The 23,664-nt window shown below is 42.0% G+C and overlaps 1 protein-coding gene across 1 annotated transcript in view; it reads right to left on the minus strand.

Annotated features, from left to right (window-relative positions):
* MYO1H (myosin IH) overlaps nt 1-23,664 on the minus strand; it is a 570,182-nt gene that overhangs the window by 175,712 nt on the left and 370,806 nt on the right. Inside the window, exons 20-21 of the mRNA XM_069212716.1 lie at nt 21,186-21,262; nt 11,036-11,104 (exon numbers count right to left, since the gene is read on the minus strand). Of these exons, the coding sequence (XP_069068817.1) occupies nt 11,036-11,104; nt 21,186-21,262 (146 nt within the window). The remainder of the gene's footprint in view (nt 1-11,035; nt 11,105-21,185; nt 21,263-23,664) is intronic.

Below are 23,664 nucleotides of genomic sequence, written 5' to 3' on the forward strand. Positions count from 1 at the left end.
ATTTGAAAGTGGTGGGGCGTAAAAGTTGGGTATGACTTTTATGTAGAGAGCGAAGCTAACAAGCTTAATGGACAAATGTAGGGTGCAGGGTGGGTTCTGCTCCCAAGAAAAAATGAAAAAAGATTGACAAATGATGCATCTGACAAAAAATTAATTTAGTGAGAAAGCAAGGTTTATAAAGCAGTGGGAATGTATGGGCTTGAAATATTAAACACATTAAAAATTGCACCATATCTTACTGCATTTATATGTTCAACAGTTACTTTAATGTGCAAATTGTACAGTGCCACAACTTCAGGCCCAATAAAGTATGTGCTTGCCCAGTGTCTTGCACTGCATGCGGTATAAAGTTTGGAAGAAAATGCTCTAACCAGGCATCGGGAAGGACTCACAGCTGCTGGCTGCAATCAGTCATACAGAATTATGTGCAGACAAGTCTTTAAGTGGAATGAAAAAAGTGGGGGCTCTCTAAAAGGGATTTATAAAATAAATTTCTGTGACTCCTAGGCCCATATTTATACTTTTTGACGCACAACTGCGCCAATGCAGTTGTGCGTCAAAGATTTTACCGCCGGCTAACGCCATTCCAACGCGCCATGCGGGTGCCTTATTTATGGAATGAAGTTAGCCGGCGCTGCGGACTGGTGTGCGTCAAAAAAAATGACTCACACCAGGCAGCGCCGGCGTATGGGAAAATGGAGGTTGGGCGTCAAAAAATGGGGCAAGTCAGGTCTGAGGCAAAATTCAGGCCTCAAACCGGATTTGCGCCATTTTTTTTTTATGCCCAACCTCCATTGACATGACTCCTGTCTTAGCAAAGACAGGAGTCATGCCCCCTTGCCCAATGGCCATGCCCAGGGGACTTATGTCCCCTGGGCATGGCCATTGGGCATAGTGGCATGTAGGGGGGCCCAAATCAGGCCCCCCTATCCCACAAAAAAAATCTGAAAAAAATACTTACCCGAACTTACCTTTCCTTCCCTGGGATGGGTCCTTCCATCCTTGGGTGTCCTCCTGGGGTGGGCAAGGGTGGCAGGGGGTGTCCCTGGGGCAGGGGAGGGCACCTCTGGGCTCCTTCCCAGCCCACAGGTCCCTTAACGCCTGCCCTGACCCAGGCGTTAAAAAACGGCGCCCATCAGGCTGTACGTCGTTTTTTAAGGCCCACCCCCTCCTGTGCGTCAAAATGACGGCAGAGTATAAATATGGGGCACAGGCCTTAAAGTCATTTTTTGGAAGGGAACGCCTACCTTGCATACTGTATAATTAACGCAAGGCTGGTTCCCCCTTCCAAAAAATGACGCACACAGTGGAATTTTGACGCCCGCGGGGTCGGACGTCAAAGTATAAATATGGGGCAGGGTTTGCGCCGATTGTGCGTCAAAAATTTTGACGCACATTCGGCGCAAACAGAGTATAAATGTGCCACCCGACCTGTCGTTTGATTTTTCTCTGCAATACAATTGTAAAAAATCAAAAAAAATTACGCACAATCGGCGCAAACCCTGCCCCATATTTATACTTTGACGTCCGACCCCGCGGGCGTCAAAGTATAAATATGGGGCAGGGTTTGCGCCGATTGTGCGTCAAAATTTTTGACGCACATTCGCCGCAAACAGAGTATAAATGTGCCACCCGACCTGTCGTTTGATTTTTCTCTGCAATACAATTGCATTCAGAAATATAACACAACAACTGACATACACCTAAAACCTGTAAGTACTACTAGCTTTGTCAATGGTTGTTAGCTGTTTCAGATAAATGAGTAACAACAAAGATTTGTTATAAATAACATTGGAGATGTTTCAATTCTGAAATTGTGAGACTGTGAATTAAATATTATCGAGGCCTGTGGAAGAAGTAATGCCTTGAGTTCTGTGTGTTTTTTGTTAGAAATGTATTTCTTTTTTCTAGACGCATCTCATCTCTCTGCACATTTTCAATCTCCTCTCTTCCCTCTTCACCACCCTCTTTTCACTTGCATCTCCCTCATTTTACCACCCCAAACATACAATGCACTCATTGACATTTAAGCACTTTATTTCCTTTTGCTTTTTTGCCTTACAAATATTTTGACATCTATGCACCCACTTCACACACATTTACACTGAATTTCAATTGTAACTGGAATACATGACCATTGTTCTGTGTGCTTTGCAGAGAGACCAACCCACTGACAGGCATTTTGCTTTGCCTTCAGACTCAGCCTCAGCGCCAGAGCTCTCAATCAAAGCCCCTCATAAACACCTGGCAGGAGTCAAAGTATGCACTATACAAAAGTAACAAGATACACGAAAAAAATATAGAAACACAGCAAGATAAAACTCACTTTGGGGAATGCAAGATTGAGTAAAATGTGAAGTAAGAGAGGAACTAAATCGCTAACACACATTATCCTAATGTTTTTAATGTTCATTGTTCGCAAATCTGCCGCTGTTACTAATTGGTGGGTGTATATGGCTGTGTGTGCGACAGAGAGTAGGACAAAGAAAGAGGAATGCTGGTGCATGCATAGGATTGTGAAGATGGCTAAATTAATTCATGGATTCACAAAGACGGGTGAATGTGAGTCTGCGGATTGATGAATGAAAGTGTGAGGTTGTATGAATGAATAAATATGAGTCGAGTCTGAGAATTAGTGAATGAGTGCAAGGTCAGAGGGATGAATGACTGTAAGGACAGATAAATGAAAGAATTAGGATGGATGACAGTGCAAGGACTGATCAAAGAATGAGAGTTGGGATGATAAGTAAATAACAGAGTGCTTTGGTGCTGGGATAAATTGATGAATAAATAATTGAGATGGTGAGGATGTATGAGTTAGAACTGGCATCGCTTCGTGCCCTTGTACACAACTATGCGAAGCATTCAGTCACAGTGGCCGTTTATACGTTATTTTACTGATCATAGGATGGATCCAAAGTTTTAAACATTTGCATCTTTCGGGAGCTTTCTTCTCCCAGATTTTCTGGGCTGGAGGTGCTGTCAGAACACAGACGGTTTTTCATTCTCATTAGTATACCCTTTCTGCAGAGTAGGTTCATGGACGCTACTCATACGTTGGTTTGAATAACAAGCTATCCCTAACGTGGTTTTAGATAAATCATAATTACAGTAGGTCTACTAGGTAGAAGGTGACAGTAAGAAAAAGCCCATCTGAAAATAATTACATTTAGGACACAAAAGCGAGTAGTTGGCATCGGGGTCTTAAATCTTTCCATAAAGGAAACAATGAATGTTTTCTGCAAATATTGTATAGTGTATTGAGACTGCTCATACAATAGTTCAGTTAATTGAAAGCCATAATTCATCAACCTTTTTAGTCTGCTTTTCAAGCATTTTGGCTGAGATTCCAGTCTGTCTTCTATTTCATTTGACAGACAGTTGTACACCTATGTAGGTGGCCTCTTGCAAAGAGTTGTCCTTGCCTATATCTGAAGTCAGATGGGAAAATGCACCATGGATATGATATGGGTAGGTTCTTACTTATTTAAATTAAATAGTCCATATAGGAGCCAGAGAATTTTTTTTGCCTAGGACCTCAAAAAATCCTTAACATGACACTGGACATTTCCACTATGTGTACTAAGGGATTAATATGTCAACCCAAACTATAATTTCTGTGAAAATTGGCTGTGTCAGGGAATCCATATCTTTGACGATAGAAACACAATTTCAAATATTCACAGGAAATCAAAATATAAGACTACGCCTCTGGGAACGAATGTTTTCCCTCAGAGATTGTAATGTTTTCTACCTCTACCATTTCCTATTCAACGGGGCACTATTACACTTCTGATGTCTGACTATCAAGTCTCTTATTCCAGGATCTGGGTCCAAAGTCAGATTTTGATTTGCCACAGCCATATAAACAGACACTTGGCAATGGCAACTGTGTCTGTATAGCGAAAAGTAATTTTTTCAATACTTCATTACAATGCATTACAACTAAAGCACGGGTAGAGGCACGCAAGCTTCCCTAATGCAGGTCCAGTACATATTTTGACATCACAAGTGCAACATCCCTTCACTAAAAGAAAAAAACAGTTTCTGCAAAAGCAGAAATAGTGCATATGTTTCATAACCAGTTCCCTCGTAGAAAGCCGATGTTTACCTGTATTTTGCATCATACGGAAACCGGTGTAGGTGTGGTGCGTGCACAAGAGAGTGGAGAGAAAGACAGATGAGGCTCAGCAAAGGAATGTGCTCAGTTCCTGGTCTGCAGACAACCCTGCACAACGCCTGAGATGCAGCCATCCACACCCTCTCCCTTTATCACAAATGCATCAAGTACCACACAATACCCACTCGGCGTCAGTGAAAGAGAAGGCGCGCTTGCCTGCTTTACTATTAGTAACAGGTACCACACGGGGTGACAGGACTGTCTTGTAAGGCAGTAGCAGGAAGGTAAACAGAAGACAGCAGCAGGCAGGACCATGCGTAAGGGTTTAGAAAAAACATTTGAGAGTTGGTTTATACTGTTCCTTACACATGCCTATTTATCTCTGCACTTCATTTTTGCTGCTAATCGGCCCTGTGATGGAAGAGCAGAATAGGCCTGAGGCTGGAGGCAACAGATGAAAGGAAGTATAAGCTGGGGCCAGGAACATTAGGACAAATAGGAACCACAATGAGGGTAAGCAGCCACAACAGGGCACTTTTGGGGAGACGAATACTTCTTGTTCTACCTGATGATGTCAGACAGTTTTTCCTTAATCTTCTTCAATTTGACCCCACCCACCCCGCCTCTTAACAGTTCACTTGCCTGGCAAGACAGCAGTGCTGGATTAGAAAAAACCTTACACTGGGAACCCTTAAATTGGAGGTCAAGGTGTGACAATAAAAAGGAGGTGGAGTCATGAAGTGCAGCGTCAAGAAAAGCTGCCTGAAACATACACATTTATTTCTTCGAAAACTATGCTGTAGGAAGCTGGCCTGGTGTGTGGCGAGCACCTATGGTGTTATCACCTTATACTAGGTCCAGGTATCCCCTATTAGTGAAGTGTAGGCAATGTCTAGGAAGCCAGGGCTTTCTAGAGGTAGCTGTGAAGGAGCAGCCAAGACTTATCTAGGAGACATGCAAAGCTTACGCAATACCACTATAGTCACAAAGCAATATCACACATGAAAGAACCACACAGTGTTTTAAAAAGGTACTTTATTATGGTAACACAAATAGTAGAATACTAATAGGCAGTCCCCCCAACTGGAGGCAAGTAAACATACTAATTTTATACAAAATAGCAATCAGTAAGGAGCATAAAAACAACAAGGATTGGCAAAAGTATTACAAAGTAGTGAGCGACCTAGGGGAGGTCCAAACCATATACTAAGAAAGTTGAATGCAAGATACAAGTATGTGGATTCATTAGAGGGGAGCTGAAGGAACAAGGAACCCCAAGAGGTGAGCACCAGAGTGACCCCCAAGACTAACATGAGGACTTAGGAAAAGGATTGTGCAAGACCCAGACCAGACTGGAAGAACCCAAGGGTGGATTCTGGCAAAGAGGACCTGCAAAGGAAGGGGACCAAGTCTAGTTATTGATGGAGTATCCGGTCGTGACAGGAGCCACTACCCACCCTTCTGTGGATGCAGGACCAGGTCGACGGAGGAAGAAGAAGATCAGCTGTGCAGCAAAGAAGATGATGAGGTGTTCCTGAAGTGATGCAGATGGTGTGGAACCTTGATGTGGACAAATCATGGTGTAGTATGTGACCTGTTGATAATCTATCATAGTTTGCTTACAAGCACACTGCGTGCTCTTCTTTTTCCTATTTTTGGCACAGCTGGTAGTATGAGTTGCTGTGTTGCCTAGCACCCTTATTTTTTATCAATGTTTAGACACCAAAGGGTTCCGGAGAGATAATTTTTTTTAATAAATAGTAAATCACAGATTTTCACTCGTAATGCAAACAGGCATTGGTAACTACTGCAATTAGTGATTACTTTAAATATTTTTGAAAGGGTTCCGGAGAGATAATTTTTTTTAATAAATAGTAAATCACAGATTTTCACTCGTAATACAAACAGGCATTGGTAACTACTGTAATTAGTGATTACTTTAAATATTTTTGAAAACTTTTTATAAAGCTGTGTTCTGGTACTCTGTGGAGACCAGTAAGGCTTAACAGGACAGTTACCTTGCAGTCAAAGCAGTCTCCAGTCCAGTTCAAGGCTCTATTGGCGAATCACCATAGGCATTAATGGAGTGGTCCTGATGCAAAGGTTAAACGATAACGAAGATACTGAGGATGCTGATCCAGTTGATAGGGGTCTTCCTGGGGCCACCCCTTGGTCCACAAATACAGTGGGGCAACTTGGACCACAGAGATCGATGGTCCTCGAAGTCCAGGTGAAGTCCAGCCAAAAAACAGGTGCCACTAGTCTACTTATCTCTGGTCACAGCAAAACCAACAATTGCATTTGACTGTGACAAGTGTCTTCCTTGGGCAACCAAACTGCCCTTTGATTACTCTCCTGTGTCCGGAAGACTTGGGTGCAACTTTTGAGTGCCAGGGTTTGGTTTCCTAGGCTGCACTTAGGCAGTCAGTGGTGAACAAGCAGCTGCGGTTACTAACTCGCAACAGGCGGCTTATTGTACCATTTAACAAGGGAAACCGAAGGATCACTATGGGCAGGGGGTAAAAAATACATTACAGCAAACAATGGTCCCTAGTAATAATCTGTACAATGCAAAGTACCCAATGGCAATTTGATAGATTAAAAATTAAATAAACAAACAAATTATCTTTTATAAAGAAAACATATGTGAATGTGGTTGCATGAAAACGTGCTTGGTGCTTTCTTTTTGAAGTGATACATCCAGGTGATAAAGCATGATCAACACATGTATCAGTAAAACAAGAAAAGCATGGTCCTTCAAGAAAATGCAATGTGTACAATCATATAGGTACTGTGTATTTTAAGGTCTGCAGCATTTCAATCCCATCATGAATAGTGGGATCGTCATCAGGTCTCAAAGAATTGTAAATCTGAAACAGAGAAAGTCAAGGAAAAGACAAGTGCTCTAGTAAAGGCGCTACGGTTCCCAAATAATGAATTCCATCAGAGGACAATATGAGGTAGCCAGGTTGGACATGTTAAGAACGGAGGTCAGGCAGGAAGGGGAGTACATTGGCAAAAAGTAGCAGGGGCTACAGCCAGCGAGGAGGATGCAGAAGGTGTTGTGGGACTTCAATCAATCCCAGCGGTGAAACGGAGAAGTACCAATTTCTCTATTTCACCACTGGGATTGATTGAATATTGTGGTACAAGAATATCAAGGACAGAATATTGTAGGACAAAATATCTAAAGGTAAGTGAATATAAGGTAGTATAGATTTACTATTCCTAACTCTGTATTTATGTACTTTGAAGATATATATACCACAAAATTATACAAATGTGGAGTTAAGTATAGAAACTCTAGACTTACTTAACTGTCAATATTTTTTTCAACTTTTTGTCCTCAGTATTGTGTCCCATCGATAATCTTGGGTTGATATTCAGGGTACACAGCAAGACAAGCCACAAAGCCATACATTCATTAGCACGGGTGTTGGAAAATACTTTTTCTGCAGGGTCACCCCAAACTTTTTGCCTTCCTCCTCCTCTTTTTCGGACCTCATTTTTGCTGGCTTTAGGACTCTGCGCACTTTACCACTGCTAATCAGTGCTAAAGTACCTATGCTCTCTCCTTAAAACATGGTGACATTGGCTCATACCCAATTGGCTTATTTAATTTACTTGTAAGTCCCTAGTTAAGTGCACTACATGTGCCCAGGGCCTGTCAATTAAATGCTACAAGTGGCTGCAGCACTGGTTGTGCCACCCACATAAGTAGCCCCCTAACCATGTCTCAGGCCTGCCACTGCAGTGCCTGTGTGTGCAGTTTCACTGCCACTTCGACTTGGCATTTAAAAGTACTTGCCAAGCCTTAAACTCCCCTTTTTCTACATATGTCACCCCTAAGGTAGGCCCCAGGTAGCCCATAGAGCAGGGTGCTACGTAGGTAAAAGGCAGGACAAGCACATGTGTGTTCTATATGTCCTGGTGGTGTAAAACTCCTAAATTCGTTTTACACTGCCTCAAGGCCTGCTCCTTTCATAGGATAGCATTATGGCTACCCTCATATACTGTTTGAGTGGTAGATTCTGATCTGAAAGGAGTAACAAGGCCATATTCATTATGGCCAGAATGCTTATACAAAATCCTGCTGACTGGTAAAGTTGGATTTAATATTACTATTTTAGAAATGCCACTTTTAGAAAGTGAGCATTTCTCAGCACTTAAATCCTTCTGTGCCTTACAATCCATGTCTGGCTGGGTCAGTTGGTAGCTCCCTTGTGCATTTCACTCAGACAACCCCAAACACAGGATGCCCAGTCACACCTGCACACATCTGCATACTGAATGGGTCTTCCTGGGCTGGGAGGTTGGAGGGCCTGACACTTACATGTCAAAGGACAGTGGCCTGCCCTCACACAATGGACTACAAAACCCCCTACTAGGACCCTGGCAGACAGGATGGAACTGAAAGGGGACCTTGTGCACTTCTAAGCCACTCTTTGAAGTCTCCCCCACTTCAAAGGCAGATTTGGGTATTTAAACAGGGCCTCTGGCCCTACCTTCTGGACAAGATACCACTGGGGAAGAAACTCTGAACCAGAACCTGCAATCTGCCAAGAGAAGCTGCCTGGCTGCCCAAAGGACTCACCTGACTGCTTTGCTGAAAAGGACTGCTGCCTTGCTGTTGCCCTGCTGCCTTGCTGCCCTCTGTCTCTGCTGAGAAAGTGCCCTCCAAGGGCTTGGATTAAGCTTGCCTCCTGTTTTCTGACGTCTCATGGCCAAAAAGACTTCATCTCTGCAAAGAACTCCTTGTGCGGTGAAATTTTGATGCACAGCCTGCCAGAAACGACACACAGCCTGAATTGCGGTGAGAAAATCACTGCATGCCGAACCGGAACAACGAAGCCCGGCTCCCCGAGTGGAGATCAACGCATTGCGACTGGAACTTTTACGCACGGCCCAGTGGATCGTCGCATAGCTGAGCCGGAACGACGCAGCCCGACTTCCTGCAATAAGAATCGACGCAGCACCTGCCGTGCTACAGAAATTTCCCTGCATCGCCCACCAGATCAATGCAGCTCCTGTGACTTCGTCCTGACCGCCCAGGATTTCTCTGCATCGTCCAAATACCCCGCAACCCGAAGAGGATCCAGGTCTGCGTGCCAGAAATCGATGCAAAGCCCTTGTTGCCTGAAAAAGCAGTGACACATTGTCTGTGTGCACCTGGAGAAACCAACGAACACCTCCCCGTTTTCCACGCATCTCCTCCTCTGCGGTCCCTTGCGGATAATTTAGACGCAAACCAGGTACTTTGTGCTTGCAAGAGACACTTATTGCTCTTAAGAACTTAAGACTCTTTTTATCATTCTCTAAAGTGATATTTCAATGTGTACTCATTAAATCTCGATCGTTTTGACCTTATTTTATCCAGATAAATATTCTATATTTTTCTAAACCTGTGTGGTGTATTTTTGTGGTGTTTATACTGTGTTATTGCATGATTTATTGCACAAATACTTTACACATTGCCTTCTAAGTTAAGCCTGACTGCTCAGTGCCAAGCTACCAGAGGGTGGGCCCAGGATAATTTGTATTGTGTGTGACTTACCCTGACTACAGTGAGGGTCCTTGCTTGGACAGGGGGTAACCTGACTGCCAACCAAAGACCCCATTTCTAACACCTATGTAAAAAAGACCAGAGCTGACTGTAAAAGTACTCCGCTGGTGCCTATTAGAAAGATTAGTCAACACGTGCCTTATACCCTAAACCCAATGTGAAAAGCTAACCTCATCATCTCCAATTCAGAAAACTGCTGACAAATGAGCTGTGAAGGCTGGTGTTCTATAGTAGGCTTTTGACTAAAAGAGGAGAGATCAAGGAGCACTAGTTTTAAACTCTATGCATCACATCAAGTAGAATTCTATGGAATTAGTTTTATTGTTGTCCGGTTCTTGGGCAGCCCTACTTCAACTGCTTATCTTAGCCCACTTTATTGATAGTAAGTTGATGAGCTGTGCTGCATAAAACTCTGTACTAGATAAATAAATGACACATTTCAAGGACAGTGTACCACAAGCATTGGCAAAGCCAATAGGTCTGACTTGTATTTATACTCAAATATGTTTTTAAAAGCCTACTGTAGTGAACAAAAAACTGTTGCTTTCTGCATGTAACACATCTACAGGATAAAAAAATGGAATGTCTGATGATTTAGTGTATTTTTGAGAGGTAAAACAGTACCTCATGCATAGCAGTCCAAGTCAAGCACTCCATAAGAAGACAAATGGTATGCTAAACAGTCATAAGCATCAAGTGAAAGAGAAATATTTGGGGTTGGCTACAAGACAAGTGAGTCAAAGTTCTCTCTGTGTATATTGGTCGTGTTCAGCTGAGCTGTCAAGCAAGAGCAGAAAACAGGACATGCCGAAAGAGTCTCCATAAAACACTTCTTCATATGTGGCATTTGTAGGACATGTATAGAAGACCTGGAATGCTAGAGTGGTGCCTGTTCCATTTGGGTGATACCTAGGTCAAGCCCCTGGTCAGGATACACCCAAACTAGATGGCAAGTTATCAGTGGCATAATGAAACTTGAGGGGACATCCCTGCAAAGTACCCATCCAGTCGGGAACTCTCAGGGCAAGTGCTCACCGCCCATGGACAGTGTACTGTGCTGAAGGGCCCCCTGGAGCTCAGCCCCTCTCCCCTGCACCGCGGGGGCTGTGGGGGCCTTTGTTACAAGAACTGCACACAATTCCAAAGACGAGAGGTAGAAATAACTTGGTCAACCAGTTCCAACTTATTTAGATCCGTGCGCTGTAATAGTGGAAATCGCCAAGCAAATACAGAAAATCTGGTAAAAGAGCAGTCAGCAATATTTTACATGAGAAGAGGGAATGGCAGATCAGCTGATAGCACGTAACAAATGTTCAAATACATTTAGAAATATATACAAGCTTGAGGCATACCTGCTTTTTTCTGCTTCCGGAAGGCTCTGAGACCTAGACATCCTTTATATCTGGCCTGGATCTTAGAAACTACAGACAAAAATTGATGGTTTTATGTAGGCTTTTGCTCAGATTTGAAAGAACAACAGTTTTTGCATCTTTGATCTCAGTCAAACTGATTGATTTGCACATGCACACACATGGCTGCTCACACATACACACAAAAGAAAAAAACAACTACATAAGTGTCGACTTTGAAGCAGTCAGATTCAGCTTTGACTTTGAGGATGTTGCTTTTGTGACAGGTTGGAGTTTAAACCTTGGCTTTCCTTTAACAAATCATTATCTTAAGGTGTGCCTAATTGTTTTTGCTCAACTAAACCCAGACTACAACTCCAAGAACTCACAGATTTGGTAGAGAGAGGGCAGAAAACAAGATGTTTGGTGAGATGGAGGGATCTTTTTTCTGTAATGTTCAGAACACTCTTTCTAGACAGGCAACAGAAAGAATTTTACTCATATTGGCATTTCTTGCCAGTTTTTCACGTTCAAAAGGTTACACAACCTCAGTAATATGAGGAATACCATATACACTATACTGTCAAAAAAGAACATTCATCATAAAAGTGTGCACACCACACTTGTCCTCTGATCCACATCCCTTTAGTGCAAGGAATTTAGGTGTCCCAGGCCAAATTATGCTTTTGTGTTTGGGTGCTCTTTTCCTTCAGTAACATACTCATTTTGTTGAAATCTGAAGCCCTTGGTAGGTCATTCGTGATGGCACCTTAAGTAAGCTGCCCACAATGGTCTTAAGGTAGCAGAGTGCATATATGGTCTACAAAGTGGTTTGGCGCCGTTAGCACTAGTGTGTCCACAACACACCAGTGCAACACTCCAGGGTTCATGGTACAAAATAGTTAAATTCCCGAGACATTCCCTGGGAAATCTGACACTACATGGTGGATGAATGTGTGGATGAAGAAGTAAGGCCCATATTTATACTTTTTAGCACCGCATTTGCGCAAATTTACAAAATACAATTGTATTTTGTAAGCTTGCGCCGCTTTTGCATCCAAAAATTACGCAAATGCGGCGCTAAAGAGGTATATATATGGGCGTAAAGGTCCAACAATAGTGCAAGATTAATGCTTCTTATGCAGATTTCTATGGAAATATCTACACTCGTAGGATCTGCAACGCTATACAATGTTTTGGGACCTATTCAAAAATTTTATTTTGTAGTATGTTTACAAAATACTATTCACACTCCAGCATCTGGAGTTGACCACCTCACTTACCATTCATGTACAGTGAACTCTGCCCCAACTGCTGTGATCTTCTCAAAAGTAGGTACACTTTTTTGCAGTAAATAGGGAGGGACGCTAGAAAATCTGGAGTATTTACAGCTAACGGGTAGGAGTTTTCAAAGGAGCAAGGATGAGTGCTAGGAAGAGGCTTGGGAAGGAACATTCACCCACCCATAAAAGAGTAAGGCCCTTGCTATTCACAAACTGCACTTATAAAGTTACAACCGTCAAAAAGACCTCAAACAGTTGCAAATATAAATGTGGAATAAATCCATCTCCACACTTGACCACTCACAAGTATTGCAATGCTCCCCATAGAAAATAATTTAGGTAGTGACTTAAAATAAAACCCCATAAGAAATAATCTTAAAATAAACTGACTCATTTTATTGTTTTTCAAATATATATAACAATATTTTAACGTTAAAAATTTAAATATAAATACATATTCTGTTCTAAAATAGCGTAAAAATCTTTTTTGTTTAAAAAATAAATTTAACTTTCTTTTTTATTAAATTAAATTATTTGTATGCATAACTTCTAATAACTTGTAATACAAAATAAATAAATACAATATTTTATATTAGGCAGGTTTCATTTAAGAAAATATATAAAAAATAACTTTAATTTAATTTAATATACTTATATTTATAACAAATTTAATTTAACATTTTCATAATAGTGCAGTAATATAAAATCAAACTATATAAAACCAAAGGTTACAGGGATGCTATTGTTATGCTCACATTTTAAATACACAAAACCATAGAAAGTCATCAGTTATAATTAGAGTTATCTCAAGTAACTATGACTTGTGCCCTAAGGTAACTATAACTCACACCCCGCCATGCACAGTTTTTTCATCAAAAATGTTATTGCAAATTTTACAGTGATATCAATGATGTTATCAAAGATGTCATCACTGCCATAATTTCTGGGGTAATTAGCAGTGCATGGCAAGGGCGTGAGGGTGCAGCGGCGGTTGGCCTTGCCCGCAAGGGTTCGCCTGCAGCCAGTCCCTGCGGCCAAACCCTCTGACCAACCAACCCTAATCTGCATACGGCCCTTGTCAAAAGATCACTTTTGTCAATGTGTGTGTGGTTTCCCTGGGGGCTGCGATTGGTCCACAGGAAAACCACACCGACATATAAAAGTGATCTCTTTACATATATATATATATATATATATATATATATATATATATATATATATGTATATATATATATATATATATATATATATATATATATATATATATATTCCCCAGCAGTTTTCGTGCAGTTGCAGCTTGTATCTTCAAGGCAATGAACATACCTCAACTGACGTGTTTCAACTGTAGCTTTTAGGCAGCAATAAAAAAGTCAAGTAACTCTTGTGATTATGTTTCTGCTACAAAAGGATCTGACGTTCGTCTAGTGGCAGTTTCGATGCCATAAAGTAGCACAGAAGGTTTATATGCCTACTGCAAAGATCACATCTATATTTTATGTAAATAGCTGAGTGGATTAGTAAAGCCAGCCATTACCTGCGCTATAATAGAAATTAAATGTATGAGCGAGGGGGGTTATGGAGAGATGAAGGGCATTTTCTGCTAGGTGGTAGTGAGGGAATCCGAGAAGGAGGTCATGGGGGTGGTAGCACCAATAATAATTGTTGGACTGGGCACCAGAGGAGCTATAGACTGTGATGATTGTATGTGACAAGGTGAAGTAATAGTGTGTCTTTTTTGTTTTTTTGAGTGTCTCGAGAGAACATGCTGATTGAGGGAAGAAGCGAAGGTAAGGTGACTGACCTGTAATGTTGCACGCATCACACACACATTCACCAGCAATTTTGTGACTGTCTATGTAGCCTAGTGTTTTAGAGCCAGAGTTTAACCAGAAGCAGAGATGGCGACTCATTGGATGACTGCTGCTGAAGCCCTAACTCGGGTTATAGAGGACAGCTCTGATGTAAAATCAGAGACTGAGACAGCAGATACTGAGACAGCATCTGAGGGATAGGACAATGGTGCAGACTCCGGGAGTGATTTTTCTGACAACTCCTCTTCCAGTGATTCTGAGGGAGGTGATGATGACAGTCCTGCTGTCCCTTTGCAAGCACAGTCTGTGCAGCGGGACAATAGCGGGTTAGCCCAACCCAGAGAGCAGGTGTATGTAGCAGCAAGCACAGAGAGAGTGCTCTCTTGGGAGCACCCCAATTCAGTTCAGCCCCAAATTCCACTGCTCAAATCGTATTGTGGAGACATAAAAATTATCCATCACAACAACCTGGTTTTGTAAGGCAGGCAAAAAATAAACGAAAAGGGCTAGAGTGGTGGGAAATTTGAAAAAAAAAGCTGGTCCTGTGTGCGGAACTCCCATATAAATCACAACACAAAAAACGTACACAGTTCCACTGAGGGATACAGAAATAAATCCCACATTCTAGCAATCATCAACCTGCAATTCTATATCAAAAGATCTCCGGCAAAGAGCCCCCATGAGGGGCCCGTCAGGCATTGCAGCACCGGCCTGACGAGGAGCAAAAGCCCAATGATGAAGCATGTCACCAACTGTTGAGTGAGGGCTCTTGTTCCAGCTTTATCAGGCCCACAGGGACCGTTCTCCTTGTGTTCTTTGGGGATTTATTCCTGTATCCTTCAGTGGAACTGTGTACGTTTTTTGTGTTGTGATTTGTAAGGCAGGCACCTGCATTTTTGGTCCCAGCCTTGGCGGCCATATAGGCAAACCTACCAAACTCAGACATTTCTGGAAATTAGACACCAGGGGAGTCCACTGAGGTGTGACTTGTGTGGATTCCCCAAAGTTTTCTTACCCAGAATACCCTGCAAAGGTGAAATGTTAAATAAAAACTCTCCTTTATTCTTGCATTTCTGTCACACAAACTAGAGGAATATGCTGGGATCCAGAAAAATCCTAACATCCAATGTTTCACCACCTGTCCTGATAAAAACGGTACCCAACCTGAGTGTCTGTACCTAGTGCCTGCATCGGGAATGGATCACCCCAGGGTCAACAGTTGCCCTCATGTAAGGACTAACATTGACGGCTGTGTGATCCATTCCTGACACAGGCACTAGTCCTACCCAGTGAGGTACCGTTTTTATCTGGGGAATGCTGGGCGGAAGGAAATTTTGTGGCTCCTCTCAGATTCCAGAACTTTCTATCACCTAAATGTGAGGAAAAATGTTTTTTTTGCCAAATGTTGAGGTTTGCAAAGGATTCTGGGTAACAGAACCTGGTGAGAGCACACAAGTCTCCCTATTCTGAATTCTCATAAATGTCTCCTTTTCACAAATGTATAGGTTTGCTAGGTTTCCCTAGGTGCCGGCTGAGCTAGGGGCCAAAGACCACACAGCTAGGCACTTTGCAAAAAACAGGTCCGTTTTCTTTGGGAAAATGTGATGGGTCCACGTTGTGTTTTGGGGCATTTCCTGTTGCAGCCACTAGGCCTACCCTCACAAGTGAGGTACCATTTTTATCGGACGACTTCGGGGAAAGCTGGGGGGAAGGAAGTTTGTGGCTCCTTTCAGATTCCACAACTTTGCAGCACCCAAATCTGAGGAAAAAGTGTTTTTTTCTGCCGAATTTTGAGGTCTACAAAGGATTCTGGGTAATAGAACTTGGTGAGAGTGCCACTAGTCACCCCATTCTGAATTCCCCTAGGTGTCTAGTTCCCAAACATAAATAGGTTTGCTAGGTTTCCCTAGGTGCCGGCTGAGCTAGAGGCCAAAATCCACAGCTAAGCACTTTGCAAAAAACAGGTCAGTTTTCTTTGGTAAAAAGAGAAGTGTACACGTTGTGTTTTGGGGCATTTCCTGTCGCCGGCACTAGGCCTACCCACCAAGTGAGCAACCATTTTTATCGGGAGACTTGGGGGAATGCTGGGTGGAAGTAAGTTTGTGGCTCTTCTCAGATTCCAGAACTTTGCAGCACCGAAATCTGAGGGAAAAGTGTTTTTTGGGCCAAATTCTAAGATATGCAAAGGATTCTAGGTAACAGAACCTGGTGAGAGCCCCAAAAGTCACCCCATCCTGGATTCCCCTAGGTGTATAGTTTAAAAAAATGCACAGGTTTGCTAGGTTTCTCTAGGTGCCAGCTGAGCTAGAGGCCAAAATCCACAACTAAGCACTTTCCAAAAAACACATCAGATTTCAATGTAAAAATGTGATTTGTCCATGTTGCATTTCCTGTTGCGGGCAGTAGGCCTATCCACACAAGTGAGGTACCTTTTTTATCGGGAGACTTGGGGAAACACAGAAAAGCAGAACATGTGTTATTGCCCCTTGTCTTTCTCTACATTTTTTCCTTCTAAATGTAAGACAGTGTGTAAAAAATAAGTATATTTGAGAAATGCCCTGTAATTCACATGCTAGTATGGGGACCCTAAAATTCAGATATGTGCAAATAACCACTGCTTCTCAACACCGTATCTTGTGCCCATTTTGGAAATACAAAAATACAAATTCCTTGATATCTATTTTTCACTCTTTATGTTTCACCAAATGAATTGCTGTATACCCGGTACACAATAAAAACCCATTGCAAGTTGCAGCTCATTTATTGGCTCTAGGTACCTAGGGTTTTTAATGAACCTACTAGCCCTATATGTCCTGCAACCAGAAGAGTCCAGCAGATGTAACAATATATTGCTTTAAAAAATCTGCCATAGTTGGAAAAACTTATAGAAGAAAATCCTGCATTAAAGTAGAATACGAGCCAATACTGGATAGGAAAAACAGCTTTTCTATTAAGTGGGAAAAATAGGATTACTCTAATTTCCTCCCCTCTATTATCCAACAAAAGCATGCAATGGTAGTAATATGCCTAGATACCCAAGCAGGAGCCTCAGCGATTAGATCAGCATTCTCTGACATTACAGCATTAATTAGGCAGTCATCAATCTACGATAGCCGCTTGTGTGCATTAAATAAGAGTGGATGGTTTGACATTGCTTGCACCAAAGCCCTGAAGGATCTACATAAGGTCCTCCATATTAAGCCTAAAGCATTGGCACCAACGAGAGAGGTGCATGTATGCCATAAGGCGGCCCTGGCAGCCAGAAGAAATACAGTTAAGCAAGGAGGCTTAGCAGGCACTGCTGATGGCGAGCCACAAAAAAAGATAGCGCTGCCTTTTGGAAGGTGATAGATGCTTCTTTTTTTAGGGATCCCACAACTGAAATCCACATCCACAACTGAAATACACATCTAGAAATCAAGGTGGATAGAACACTTTTCTGACATTTACTCAGGTCAGTCAGACTCAGGTAATAAAGGGCAAGGAAAGTCTGTACAGCGGTCTAACCATCTGATGTTCAAGTTAGCTGATGTCCAAAGGGGTTTAAAGGAAATCAGTAGGGGTTAGGCACCAGGCTCTGATGGGGTTCCCGTAGATGTGTTCTTAGATTGTCCTGATCTTTGGGCCCCCCTTGCTTGTTAATGTTTTAATGCACTTGATAGGTGTAGGCAACCAGAAACCTGGAATGCATCTGTAATTGTTCTGATCAACAATAAGGGAGATAAATCCTAGCCTAAGAATTACAGGTCTATCTCCCTGTTAGATTCTACAGTCAAGGTCATGGGGCGTATCCTGTTGCAGAGATTGGAGGACTGGGCATCACGAACAATATTCTAAGTGATACCCAATATGGTTTTAAAAAGGGATTGGGAGGAGTGGAGCAATGCCTCAACCTAACCCTAATAATAAGCAAATGTACAGTCGCTAAGAGGGGCACTATTTTCCTTGCCTTTATGGACCTTACAGCTGCATTGGACTGCGACTCACACTCCAAGCTATGGTCCATCGTCAAGGCCTTAGGGGTGGAAAAGAGTACTGTTACCTTTATCAGACTACTCTACGTTGATGCTAATGCGCATATCTGCTTTGGCAGTGAGGGCGAATGCACAGAACATTTTAAGATAAGAAGGGGTATAAGATAGGGTAGTGTTCTTGCCCCTTTTCTATCCTCCCTGTATATAAACAGAGTGGGAAAATGTTAAGGACTAGCGCAAAGGATGTACTGTATGGAGGGACTGCCACCCTTCCCATTATTTATACCCCGATGATTCTATTTTAGTGGCCAGAACAGGGAAAGGGCCCCAGGACCTAATTGATGATTCCATGTCAGACTTAGACTTAAGGGTTGATCAAAACATTCACCATGATCTGTGAAGCAAGACTGTTGGAAAGAATCTTCTATTTTATAAGTGTTAAGGTCTGAGAGGTTGCTTCTTTCTCCTATCTAGGTGTCCTATTTGAGAACAAGTAGATTTGTAAAGCTATGCTGCTAAATCCGATAGCAGCTTATGAGAAATCCATCATGGGCCTGTATGATTTCTGTAAAGAAATTAGGCTCCAAACCTGTGAAAAGCTATTATCTATCCATGCAAGTAAAGGCTTGGCTGTTGCCACCTATGGAGTGGGTGTTTGGGGCATGGTGGATGTGCATAGGATTTGAAGTGGCTGAAAATATCTTATTATTAAAAATGTATTGGCTGTACCGTGCAGTTGTGCCAATGTGATTTGCCATGCTGAACTGGGGATGCTTTTTATAATGAACAGAATCAAATTTGCACCACTGCTACTTTGGTATTCCATTTGGACTATGGATGAAGCGGGCCTTAACAAATTGGTCGTAAAAGACTACCTGAGATTAGATGCTGCTCTTCATATCCCATGGTTTGCCTATGGTTTGCCTATCTGAAATTTGTCTGTGAGGTGATAGGGCACCTGGACTTAATTAGTTCTCCTGACCTCTCCTATCCACATATTAAAAAGACTAGACTAGGACAACTATATTTGGACAAGTCAAAGTCAAAAAATGGGAGGTGAAGTGGACAAGTCAAGGTTCAACTTGGTCCACATGCATGAGGGTCTTTGATATTATTTATCCCTCATTCAGAATAGCCAAAATCACTTTGTCCTCATGGGATTTTGCTTTTATTTATCACCCCTCATGGTGGGATGCCCAGCTAATTATTGCACTTTATCGGATTTGACTCCTTACCCCTGTGATGGTATATCCACCCAGACAACCCTACATATAACGCTCTTTTGCACCTTTTATCATATACGTAGAAGGACATTTTTAAAGCTATTATATAAAGTTTTCATACTTCAATAGTGCAGACCTGCCCTGCTGTTTTTGTAACAGCTACATAGCCCCTTGATACGCTGTTTGGTGGCTTCCTTTATTAGGCAGATTTTAAAATGAAGGAAAAGTGCATTATCATAAAACAGCTGTGTTCAAGAAAAGGACTACGTGTTATTTTCATTTGATACGAATTTGTGCCTGTATTTCTCTCAAGACTAGCTCAGTGAGATGGTGTTATGTGTTATTTTAAATGCTTATTAATTTGTATTTGAATTATGTTGCCATTTTCTGAATGTGCTTTTATGCTACAGATATGTAGTGAATAAAGATATTTGACTGACTGACTAATCAAAAGTGTAAGAGTAATTTTACACATGTAGATGTTCCTGTTGGAATAGCCTGGTGTTTCTACGCTACAGAACCTTAAAATGTGATACCAGTAGCCTATAAACCTATATTCTGACAGGCTTAGAATATAAGTAAGATTTCAACCACTAAGATATTTTATGAGATCCTCTGACATCTTAGGTAATCGTTGAATTGGTAAACTTTGCAATTTGCGAAAACAAGGATGAAAAAGATCCTGCAAGAGTGAAATAAAGAGACCGGGAGTGGTGGAAGAAAGAGGAATAAGGTAGAATTAAGACTTGGCAAACTTGGCCGCCACCAACCCAAGCATTCAGTAGTGTCATGGCAGCTCTTAAAAAAATCTTTGGGCCCCAGTCTTTACAGGTAAAGCACTGCCGCCGAATACCTGCAGAGTGATGTCATGTTGAGGAGGAGTGTAAAATTCCACTGCAAGAAAACACTTGGCTGCCTGCAGAGGTCTTTTCTTCATTGTGGTTCAGGGCTGTAGTTAGTCCTGAGCTGCAATGGGTAACGAACTGCTACTCCTCACTTACAGAGTGGTGATTCCCTCTCATTCGAAGTCCCCCAACCAAGGCAGGTCTTCAAGTGACAGGAAATCACCCGTATGTGAATATTGCTTAGGGTCCCTTTTTCCCCATTTATATTTTCAGGAGGATTCCAGTGTTGCAAGTTAGGATCCGGAGAAGTTTTAAGAGCATTCATACTACATAGTTGCTAGACACTCAACTTCTCAACTGTGCAAACACGCACTGTCGAAATTCTAAATCATTCTACAACACATGTTCCAGATTTCGCTCTGTTTTAATGTGGACACTCTGCTGTAAAGCCCTAGTTTTACTAGAATTCGAATGTCTTTATTAGAAGTTGGCCAGTAATTGGGGCAAATTTGTCAGATGTGAGATATTCCACCCAATTATGTGATCTTCTCCAGTAAAGAGGAATAACATGACCATTTGTGGGTCTTCCAGCACCAACATCCACTTGTCATGATATTTACTTCTCATTTTTCCCCAATATGCGATTAGTGTTGGGGATGCGATTTTTATCGCAATACTTGTAATATGTGCAGTCACACAGGAGTTACTACAAATATCGGTATTTAACAGCCAACTCGTATTAAGGGCGTAAAAGAATGATTTCAACTCATCATCTCTGTACATTCTCACAGGAGAACACTGCCCAGCTGCTTAGCCTCACAAGGCAACAGTGAGGGACATTCCTGGGGTTCACACTGTCACACAGAGGTCAGGAGAGCGATCAAACGAGAAACAGTAGCAATAATGGTAGCTTATTTTGCTGGACAAGAACCCTCAGTACCTCAAACTGCCACCGTGACAACAACCTTTTTCAAATACCTCATGTGGATTTTCTGAAGAATATTGGATAAACTGTACCTAGTTGATTCTTTTTCACTTCGAATGCATCCACAGTGGCGAAGAGTGTGCGTGGGAAGCGGATGAATAATTTTGTCCTACAGTCAAATAAACAAACATATCAGATTATTGGAAACATGCATATTTATCCATTTATAACACTGCAATTTTGCAAGTCAGCGTGAAAACAATTTGCAATCAAGCACATTAGCGTCAATGTGATTTGCCACACGGAGTGCTTAATTTGTAAAAGAATAAATGCTGGAGCCCCAAACTGCTCAGAAGTTCGCGGCCGTGCAAATAGGTGTGGGTGCGCAGAATACCAAGGCTAAGTAGTATTGAATTCAACTCAGGCGTCTTTAATCCAGTGCCAGACACTCCCTGATCCTTTACCTCACTCCTGCAGTCTTCAGTTTTTTTAGTTTTCTGATGCTTTTCCGTCTTTTTCTACCTCTGTCTTTCTGTTTTGTATGTTTTCCCTCTCTAGCTGACCGTAAATGTCCAATGCAGAAAAATATGTGTTGGTTCCATAAAATGAGTGCGGTTGCCCCCACCGGCTGAGATTTAGCACTAGAAATACGTTAGCGCGTTTTTCCACAAATAATAATATTGACAATAATAACTTTTTTTTTATAAAGCGCTTTCTACTATGCCTTTCTTATGAAGCAAAACAGTGGCACCTTAAAATTCTGAAAGATTCAAAAGGTTTGCAGTCGTTCAATATAGCTCCATTTTGCAAAGATCCACCCCAGATATTCTGAGTGTTCAGTTATGGCACATGCTTTGTGTCCACATTTAACTAACTTACATTGTCAATAGTTATCTTTAAAAGGCCATTAGTAGGACTTTAAATGTGAACCCAGTACCAGGTGCAAGCCAAGTTTTCGGAATGACCTCTGGGAGTGTACATGAGTTTCCACGTTTTGCAAATCATCTAATGTGGGTATCTTGAAAACCGTATGTGATCTCAACCTTAATGGGCACCTCTGAAGGGTGCCCTGCCAGCACTGCCAATTACACAACTACTAACCATCACACTCCTACAACTGGGAGGATTCAGTCTATTCCAGACCCCCAAAGGTATAACAGGAGCTTGGGAGGCAGGAATCAATTGTTTTAATGCATAAAGTATATTTAGCAACTGTTCTTCTGCTCATCTTTAAATTACACAAACATCTCCACCATGAGGCAGAAATATCATAAGTGCTGATGTTTGGTCCCTCTCCAGAAACCCTCTACAGCGAGAAGTAAGGCGAAACACAATAATAGTTCCGTTATAAAGAGACTGGATGTGAAGAGTGTTGGAGGTTTGAACTATAGAAAAGTCCGGGTTACCCCATCAGTAAGGACTTATTTTCGAGTATTGCCAGGATCACCCAGAATGTCAACCGGGGGTGCGAGTATGCAAGAGCTGGATAAATCGGACAAGTTAGATTCTGCTGCTAGTTCAGAGGGCATGAGCCCAGACCTCCGGGTGGATGGGTGAGGTGTTTTGCAGTGTTTCTTTTCTGTGAGATCTGTAGAGAGGCAAGAGGAGGTAAATGCAGTACAAGATTTTTAACCCGTTGGAGAAGATCATGGGCACTCAATTGCGGATATGTTGAAAGCATTATCTGTGGAACTGAAGGGTGGCTTTGAGACTTTTAATGCCAATCAGGCAGAGATTAGGGGTCTCTGTGAAGACTTAGGGAAGAAAATTGATGACCTGGGGGCTGGACAGCTTCTTTGGAGGAGGAGGTGGGCGAGTTAAGGATGGTGGTGGAGGAAAATAAAGAGCAAATAAGATATTTAAAAAAGAGGAAGCAGGGGTAATGGCTAAAATGGAATCCCTGGAAAATAATCAGAGGAGGAATAATCTGAGGTTTCTCAGGGTCCCGGAAGGGTTGGAAGAAGGTGATTTAAAAGGTTTCATGGTTTGATTGATAAAGCAGGATGTGAATGTGGAAGAATCAGAGGAGGACATTGCTAAAGATATTCAGAGGGTGCACCGGGTCCCGGCAAAAATGCCTTCCAACAGGGATAGACCAAGGAAAATTTTAGTTTATTTTCAAACATACTCACTGAAGGAACATATTTTGGCTCTGGCGTTAAAAAAGAAATCATTGTCAGTAAACAGATCCCCATTTGAAATTAGGTCAGACCTAGCGTCTGTGACTTTAAATAAACAGTGGGAGCTGGGTAAAAGACATGTTGAAAAAACGTGGTGCAACAGCTCAGTTAAAATTCCCTGCTTCATTAAAGGTTATGGTGAATAACAAAATGTATAGACTGGATGTGAAGAGTGTTGGAGGTTTGAACTATAGAAAAGTCCGGGTTACCCCATCAGTAAGGACTTATTTTAGAGTATTGCCAGGATCACCCAGAATGTCAACCGGGGGTGCGAGTATGCAAGAGCTGGATAAATCGGACAAGTTAGAGTCTGCTGCTAGTTCAGAGGGCATGAGCCCAGACCTCCGGGTGGATGGGTGAGGTGTTTTGCAGTGTTTCTTTTCTGTGAGAT

Source organism: Pleurodeles waltl, chromosome 11, assembly GCF_031143425.1.
Source record: "Pleurodeles waltl isolate 20211129_DDA chromosome 11, aPleWal1.hap1.20221129, whole genome shotgun sequence".
NCBI classification, from domain to species: domain Eukaryota; kingdom Metazoa; phylum Chordata; class Amphibia; order Caudata; family Salamandridae; genus Pleurodeles; species Pleurodeles waltl.